This window comes from Apteryx rowi, unplaced genomic scaffold (assembly GCF_003343035.1).
Source record: "Apteryx rowi isolate R43461 unplaced genomic scaffold, aptRow1 scaffold_0, whole genome shotgun sequence".
Classification (NCBI taxonomy): Eukaryota; Metazoa; Chordata; class Aves; order Apterygiformes; family Apterygidae; genus Apteryx; species Apteryx rowi.
In genome coordinates, this window is record NW_020447195.1 from 6,009,879 (window position 1) to 6,019,110 (window position 9,232).

The 9,232-nt window shown below is 44.9% G+C and overlaps 1 protein-coding gene across 1 annotated transcript; it reads right to left on the reverse strand.

Moving 5' to 3' along the window:
* Window positions 1-305: 305 nt before the first annotated feature.
* Window positions 306-8,144, reverse strand: PMEPA1 (prostate transmembrane protein, androgen induced 1). Its single transcript, XM_026057813.1, has 3 exons — window positions 7,995-8,144; window positions 1,175-1,228; window positions 306-1,071 (listed from the first exon to the last, which is right to left on the reverse strand). Exons 1-3 carry the CDS (start codon window positions 8,106-8,108, stop codon window positions 523-525), a joined length of 717 nt encoding a protein of 238 aa, XP_025913598.1. The 5' UTR covers window positions 8,109-8,144; the 3' UTR covers window positions 306-522.
* Window positions 8,145-9,232: the final 1,088 nt, after the last annotated feature.

Below are 9,232 nucleotides of genomic sequence, written 5' to 3' on the forward strand. Positions count from 1 at the left end.
AATACACACTTTTTGAGTTGGCACTCAAAAAATTGCCATTTTTCTTCTAGTTCAGAAAACAACTTTTTTTTTTGAATAGGCCTCTTCTAATACAAAAATACTCCTGCTCCTTACACATACACTTTCTCTTATTTTTAATATATATTTATATATTTATATTGCAGATCTTTAAACAAAACGTTTTTTGTGCAAATATTTTGTCTTTAAAGTTAAGTGAAATAATCAAACAAAAAAAAAGCATTCACACACAGCTCAACTAGAAACAAAAAAAAAAGGACTACAGTTGATTTTTTTTTTCCTTTTTAAACGTCTAGACACAGCTCAATAAAGAAATGTTTTTGCAAGCTTTGTAGGCTTGTGCATTCAGACCAGACATAACAAGTAAATATTTATACACGGAGAGATGGGGAAGGGCTTTTTTTCTTTGCTCATCTTCCTCAACTCTCAATCTCTCTCCTTTTTCTTTTAACGAGAAGTGCAGAGTGTTTCGTTTGCTTTCTTGCGTGTTTTTTTTTTTTTTTTTTAAAACGGGTGCCCTTTTTGCTTCTCTTTATCTTTGTTCCACGCGGTTGTGCTCTCAAGGCCATTGATTTGTGAATGATGGAGTCTGCTGCCCTCTAAGATCGAGGGCATCCCGTTGTTGTTCTGCTGGTGCTGGTAAAACGTGGACCCGGGGTAGTGCCCTATCACCTCGCTGTACGTCGGCGGCGGTCCTTCCATCCGACCATTGCTCCCGTAGCAGGTCGCGCTGATGCCAGAGTTACTGCTGGGGGGGCACGGCCCCCCGTACACGGAGTTATCTATCAAGTCACTGTCGAAGATGGTTCTGTTGGGGGGGGCCCGGACCGACTCTCTGTTGAGCTCCATCTGCTGCTCGGGGTCTCGCAGCTGCAGCGTGCAGGGTCCCTGGTACGGCGGCGGCTCCTCGCCGTCCGACAGCGAGATGGTGGGCGGCAGGTCGATCTCGTGCTGCATGTAGGGGTACGTTGGCTGGAATCTGTTAAAACGGTCCCTCTGCAAAAAGGATGGCACCGCGAGCCGGTCGCTGGGTCTCGGCGTGTAGATTTGCTGCTGAAAGGGAGAGAAAGAGCGAGCGAGCGTGAGAACTGCGAAACGCCGCAGCCCACGAGCACCGGGGAAAGGTAGCGGCACGCAGCACCGGCTTTGCCCTCACCTCTGTTATTCCGTTTCCCGACACTGTGCTTTCTGAAGGCCACAGGCTTCCTTCCTACATTGGGCAGAAGAAGAGAGTTCAGAATAAGCCTGATTTTCAGCAATAGTTAAGTTCCTGAAGTTTTGCAAACGGATTGTGCCAAGCTTTATTCTGCACAGGAGCCTGACGTAAAATGATGTTTCTGCAGTCAGCAGAACCGCACAGGCGAAGCAATGCAGGACACAGACCTGATTCTATGGGAACAACAGTGTTACCTGCTCTAGTAAGAGCATTAGTTTATTAACACTGAAAATAACTCTTATAATCAAGATTTCCCTCCATTTTTACCTCCATTTACATTTAATAAATCACTTTCAGAATGAATGATGAGAATGACACAAGCAAATTACACTCGCTTATTCGTAGTCTTTCCCCCTCCCACTCACACCCACCCAACATGTTTCTCTCCCTGGTTCAAGCATGCCAGAGGAATATTTTTCAATTTGTGATCCATGAGCCACTGGTGATTCACAAGACATCAGAAAACCGTACATGAAATAATGACAAGATTGAAAAAAACAACAAAAAAAAAAAAACAAAAAAACCCCACACCCACATTCTGATGCATGCAATCAAAGAAATCATGAGAAAATACAGATAGTGTGAGAGCATTCAGTTTACCATAATTTTCATTTGGCTATAAAAAATAATATATATAGCAATAGAGCACAGGATGGTCCTGCAGTATTTCTTCCCCAAAAGGTTAAGTCCTTGGCTTAAAAAGACTGAGAGGTCTAGAGGCTTCCTTATGTTGCCAGCATCAACCCTGATTTTCATTGGCTGGGGATAGTCTGAACTTACGTAGTTCACCTTCTAAATTTTTGCTGTAAGAGCTAAAACACTTAAATATTGCTAATATTCACATATAGTAACATTGCCTGGAGACAAGGCTGGAGGAAAAGGAGCCAGAAGGCTCATAATTATAAACTGTAATAGCTGGCACTTCTGAGCTCCTCGCAGGTGAACCTCCACTTCTGGCACTAGCACGTCAGGCACAGGCAGGAAACATTTACCTCCAGTAGATAAAAACGCTACGTGTTTTTTCCCCCGTTTTCCTTCAACAACGTTTTCTATCCAAAGCCTGTTCTAGGGACCTACCCTACGCAGCAGGGCACTCTGACTGAGCACTCTGCAAACCTTCCTACTTAGAAAACACCTATTTCTGTGATAACCACAGCGGCAGTCCAGGCAGGGCGCCAAGGTCCAATGCCCCTGTGAAAGCCAATGCGTTCTGCGCAAAAAGCTGCAAGCCAGACACTTCTTCTGATAAAGCCACAAGAGATTACGCCTGTCAGACGGCTCCCTGCACCCAGCCCAGGTGTCACAAGCATATTTAGCCTGGTATCAGTCAGATACGTACAAGGGTAAATGCTGACGTACACTATGAACCCTTTGTAGCTACCGCAGTAAACTTAAGTGGTGGAGCAGCTTCTCCACCTACAGCAAAACCACCACCAACGGCAGATAGCTCATCCCCAGACACCTGCAAAGCAGTCCATGGGAGCGCTGTGACCGTGGCCTCCGCGGATAGACCCTAACACGCAAGCCCTGCAGAAGGAGCACCAGCGCTGGGTACCCCGTGACCCTCCTCCCGACAGCCCAAAAAGCACGGCACACGTACAGCATTAAAATCTCCACAGCAGCTGCCAATTAAATCCCCATTTTTCCAGTCTCCACCCTTCTTCTGTGTTTTCCCCAACTTGAGAATAAATTTCTTCTGTGGCATTGCATGTAATATCAGATATGGAGAAAATCCAATCACATTCCTGTTTTTGAAGCTCAACTCTGCACATAAACCTCAAGGCAGTCCTGTTGCTGGTGCAAGGAAAACAGTGATTTATATGGAAATGAGATGGCCCAGATTCTTTCCACTTCTCTGTGTTTTTTAGGGAACATCTCCTTGGAATACCAGAGGTTAAGTGTTATGATAATGGCATACTTTCCAGCTAAAGCTAATGAATCTACTGTTTCAGTTTTGTACCGCATATCCATCCCACGAAACGGCTGGCAGGCCTGAACAATACAATGCCCGTATTTTATACAGACCTTGAGACTTGAATATGCAACTGTTTACACAGGCATCAACTGTTTAGTCTAGTCCATTTTATGTGTATTCCTTGCCCGTAAGGATAGTCTACATTAAAATTCCCCCAGAAAGACCCAAGAGTAACTGCATCTGCCATGGGTGAAAACCTTGTCTTTAACCCCTCCAGCACTTACTGATCTGACACCAAAGGACAGGGTGGGCTTTGCAGCCAGACCCGCAGCAGGCAGGAGCGGGAATCACCGCAAAACGTGTTTACTTTGCAACGGCAGGCTCCCTGAGCGGCGACTACCCCGCTGCCTTATGCTGGATGTTTTATATTTAACATGGCAGTGGGCAGTGCCACCACGCTACCCCATCTGCTTCGCCATTCCCCCTGGAGCGATGGCGGCCCGTTCGCAGGAGGGCAGCTGCGGGACGGCAGGAAGCCCGGCGCTCGGCGAGCATCGCTGCCCACCGCTCGGGGGCTCTCCGCTACAGGCGGCGAGGGGGACGCCACGTACCCCTACGGGAATTACTTCACGTCAGCATCTGCCCCACCCGCTACTACGCGCTCCAAAGCCTGCACCCAAAATCCCTCCAAGGTATTAAGGAGAAAAACTCCCTGGCTCACAGACAAACTCGGCTTTTTAAAAGCCTCTGTTCATACAACCGAGGTCCTGGGGCAGGACTGGTGCTCTGGACAACGCGTGGATGCAAGAAGAGCAAAGCAGTAGAAATGCCATTAAAAGAGGATACTTAGAGCTGTAAGGAGAAGACAGTAGACCCGTCCCCAATGTAAGTCTGCAGGAGCTGGATCTGTGCATCTGGTTTTAATCGTTTCTGCTGACACTTTAGGGCTTGACTCTAGAAATGCTTAGGTGCTTAAGATTAGCCAACGCACAAGTCTTATCCCTGCCTAGGCAAGTTAACTGCTTGTACGACACAAGCCCTTATGTCTCAGCCATTATTATGAAGCCCATCTGAGTAACAGCTTACATCTCATCTTAAAAAGTCAACAGTGGGATTAAAATTGCTGGAAATCAGTTGTCAGAGGTGGGCAAAGTCTCAAAGATGGAAAACAAACATATTTTTAGCCTTTGTGTTCTGGTCATGGAACTGCCACACCACCGCAACGAGCCAGGCAACATCTCTGCTGGCTGGGAAGCATCACCTTGGTGAATCCCTGTGCCCTGAGCTCTCTTCATTTAGCTTTGGTTTTTGGAATACTTAGGACCTGACTTAATCTCAATAGTGGCTGTACCCAGAAAGCTATGTTTCTTTTTGAAAAAAAGCTGAGAGTCTGATGTGTAATGAGCAATATGGCTCTGAAAACCTCCAACAAGGATTCCACAACTCACTTCAAAATCTAAAATTACTTTTTAATTTCTTTTTAAAGATCAATCTTTGACTTTTATAGAACTGCTTGTTTTAGTAATGTCGGAGAATTTTTAGTGTAAACCAAGCAGTACAAACTAAGCCTGGAAGCCTTCAGGAAGGCTTATATTTTCCATTTTGTGGGACAAAGCTATTTTTGGAAATTGTATTTGAACCACTTTTTCTTTTGTGTGTGTGTGTGCAGGAGGGTTGAGATTGGTTCTCACTGTCCCAAAGGTGTAGAGACAGTGCCCAACTTATTGTGAAAAAGGGACTGAGTAGCATTTCTTAAAGAATCTTCAACCTCGAAAAATAAAGGTACCTGTTTTAAGAAGACAGAGTTTAGACAAAGCAAAGAGACTGTTACGGAGACATACATCCAATAACACGAGATATCCTTGCTAGCAGGAACCACATTAAAAAGACCTTTGGGGAAAGGAATTTCTCCTTCACTTGTAATTTTTGAGCTACAACAGCAGAAAAGGACAACTAATGCAGATGTAGGAGCCTTCTGACCATGGGATGAACTACTTTAATATTTTAAAAGAAGAAAAGTGTGCATGTAGCCCCAGTGCCTGTCTCTGGTCACGACAGCAAAATGAAGTTTGGGATTTAAAAAAGCCCAACAACAGTTCAGTGCAAGTTTAATGGATTACGTAAACCAGTATCTAGTTCAACAAGGTCTGCCTGCCATCCTTGAACGCCAATTTATACTGGAGAAGTTTTCTACAAAAAGACATACTGTGCTGAATCTAAAATGAGCTACCTTTAAGATCTTTATTATGATTGATCCCAGTGTAACGAGCTTCCTGCTTAGCACACAAGGGGCTTTTCTGGCCTTTCAGGAGGGCTCTCAGGCCACAAGGAAAGTGTGGCTGGGACTTAATTACGCTGTGCTTGGAGCAAAATAGGGGGCAGGGAGAAGAGGAAGAATGGCAAGGAGGGGAAAACCCCCAACGTTGTACATTCACAGCTCTCTCCCTAGCTCAGAGAAAGGTTTTGAAGGCTCTGGGTCTGCATAAAGGTCTAACAAATGTGCAGTGGTAACTGTTTGCTGAAAGCTTTTTTAATACTGATGTTTCTGAAGGCTGAATAAATAACGAATCTGTTTCGGTGTACTGCCTGGGCCCAAAAAAATGGCTGGAAATAAGACTGGCTTGGTGAGATCTCAAAAAAACAAAAAAACAACAAAATTAAACAATGGACAAAATTTATTTCAACCTGAAATTTCTGTTCAATCTCCATGTGATTTTCTATTCTCTTTCCACATTAGCCTTCTTTTAAGGAAAAAAAAAAAAAAAAAAGGAACACAAGAAAACACACACGTATTTTAAAATAAAAAAGCCTTGTCCTGGTATTTGTTTTGAAAATGTAGAATGAAACATCTTGGGATTTCCAGAGTAAAACATGCTGGAAATGGGGAAAAAAAATGCTAAAAGCTCTACATCCCTCACCCACTTTTACAACTACAGCAATTTGCCAAATTTGTCCCAAACTTGCAAATACTTTTGGCTTTACTAAAACTCCCCATTTTGGCAAATACCACAGTCTGAGTCTTAATAATGAAAACTGGGAGGGACCAGGCCAGCCAAGTTCTGCCCTATCCCTAGATTCAGAACCTCGCTAGTTCAGAAGTTTTCTTAATCCCCACTCTCAGAAAACAGGACATCTAATGAAGTGATGCAGGGATCCAGTTAACCAATGGGTCCCCACTCTTGTTCCTTTTGGGCTGAAAACCCATTATACCAAAGCCTCTAAGCAACTTTTAGCTTCTGAGCATTGACTAGATGTGCTCATGCGCCCACATTTTGCTACCACTGGAAACAGATGCATGAGACTATAAGAAGAGAAATAAGTTTTGGAATGCCAAAATGAGCCTGGGCATGAGCTGGATGTTTAGCTCTGATCCCCAAAACAGGCAGGCACTTGAGGGAAATGCCTTGAGTGCTCAACACCCTCACACCAGTTGGCTTAAGGCAAGATTGCACACTCCAGGCAGTTTGTTCGTGCTGCACAGTTTCATATAAATGAGCATGTGCTGAGTTCAGCGCCTTGTCTTTTGGAGATGCAGTCCACGCACTACTAAATGAAGTGTTTTCACAGCTCTCCTTCCCAATGGGGTGTATTCTTCACTTAGGCACAGAGTACCCCATAAGGGACCTTACTCTCCTGTGTGTAGTTCATGACAAAATGACAGATCATCTATAGATTATTATTATTATTTTTAAGAAAACAATCACACTATTTGATCTTTTTCTTGTAGCGAGCATGGATATAATACAAGAGAACACAGCCCCAAATGGAACGAAACAAACAACTACCGATCTGTTCAGCCTACAGTGAAAGTCTACAAACGAGAGAAAGAGCAAGCAGCAATGACCTTGAAGAAGCCATATCATTTAAAGAGCTTTCAGATCCTTCAGGGTGAATGCTAAAAAATGTATCAGTACAAGATAACCCTGCACTGGAAGAGAGTCATGTAGACAGCAGCGAATAGTACATGTTCACCCTCCAAGGAAATTTTATTTCTGTTCTCTACAGGTTCTTGTAACTCACTCCGAGCTGCAGCATTTGAGGGAACACTCCAGCTCTGCAAAAAGCAATGTCTGTCACAAGGCTGGAGAGGCTCCCCCTTGAACAGTACAATTAATGCATTTCTCCTATGGGTTCTAATGAACCAGGAAGCCTGAGCTGTGCAGTGAACCACTCAAGCATTACCTTAGAGATATTTCTGCTTGTCTGGCTGATAAGTGTTTTTTGACATTCTCCACTACTGTAATGGCAGCACAACTTCAGCAATGGAGAAAACCAGAGAAAGTCTTTCACAAAGTCCTATCCTCTTGAAGTCGGGCAGTAAATTTCAATGCAGTCATTTGAGACACTCCAACTGGAGCCCCCAAAGGACTCCATAATTTTGGACTATAAAGTCAAGGCATTTGCATCTCAGCCATCATGAACAGGACACACAACAAACAGCCTCATGCGGTTAGTTGTCTCAGCGAACATTGCTGTTGATCAGGAAGCAGTCGTGCATGCACTCGCAGTAGGATGTGTAGCAGCTGCAGCGTCCACAGAGGCTACCAGGCTTACACTGATGAAAAGTCCAAACTAGCGCAGGGCAAAGACAGGGTTATGGCTGTCCATATATTACAACTTATATCACCATAAGGAGCCAGAGGCATTGCCAAGCAGGCTCCACACAGAACAGAAAATGAAGGCAATGCCAGGACCCAGCTTGGAGGGTGCCTCTTCATACAGCGCTGAGTGGCACACGGGCAGATGCAACTGAGATCAGTGCCTCTGACTCTAGTTTCCCAAATTTTGCATCACTTGGCAAATGATACAGTAAAACACAGATTAGAAGACCAGGGTGTTACTTACTGATGATAGATTCTCATCTCTCCTCCTGCCTTGGCTGTGCCGGCTGATGAAGGATCGTGCGGAGAGTTTGTAGTGGTTCAGCAGACATGTGATCACAACCACCATCACCATCATCACCACCACGATTATGATTATCTGTACAAACTCCAGCTCCGCTGCAAAAGAGACAGACATACTTTGAGCCACCTGAGAAAGTACCACTTAATTAAGAACAAGACAAACTAATTTGGCCAAGAAGCCAACAGCATGGCACAGCTGCGTCTCTCCCTCATGTTTAAAGCTCTCAGACATATGTATGTGGGCTTTGCAAGTTTTGAATCCAGCTACTTACTAAATAAATAAATCATTAATTCATTTCTTCAGTGTCACAGAATAAACTGACTCTGGGAGGAATCGTTAAATATGATCTACAAAGCACATTATTTTTCTGAGCTATGGTCCAGACACAAGACTTCCCCAAAACCTCCCTAAAGGCCTGGCGCTTTCCGATTTCCAGTTTGCTAGATGCCTCCATAACCAGGTGTAAAGGAGGTTCTGGGCCAGTGCCGAACGCCACTTTGCTGCAGGTTGTGGAGTCATGGGCCATGCATGATGGGTCTTAATGAAATAGTTTCACAAAACGTGAGCTAAGCTTTTGTAATCCTCCTCCCACTGCCACTACTCCTTCCTTCAGAGGAGACAGGACCGAAGTCAGCCTTGGCCCGCCGGGGCACCAGGCAGATGTCACCTCTTTTCAGAGGGGCGGCTGGAAGTACAGGACTGTTGAAGCGACCCAGGGAGCTGAGCTGAGGAGAACTCGTGCTTTTCAATGAGCAGCCAGACTTGCTCAGTCCCCAGCGACTGCAGCTCCCCCTTCCCCCTCCTCCAACACCACCGACATCGCAGAGCTCCAGACATAATTCAATTCAGGGCTCAGTTCAGCCAGCTGACAGCGGCAGCTTGAATGGCTTGAACTGGCATAAAGGAGAACTGCCAAAAATCCTCCAAACAAACAAGAACAAGCAAACAACAGACTATCCGGTTAACTCCAGAGACATTTGGCAGCACTCAGCACGAAGCAGCTCCTAAAATTTAAGGAAATAATTCCTCATACCTCACTGAGGCTAAATAAAATTGAATGCTGGAGACAGACCGTAATAGCACGGTGATTATTTCCATGCATTCAGCATCCAAGAGTGGGAGCTACCCCTGAACAGCTCCAGCTCCCTGACCGACGGCCCCAAAATGATGTGTGCGTG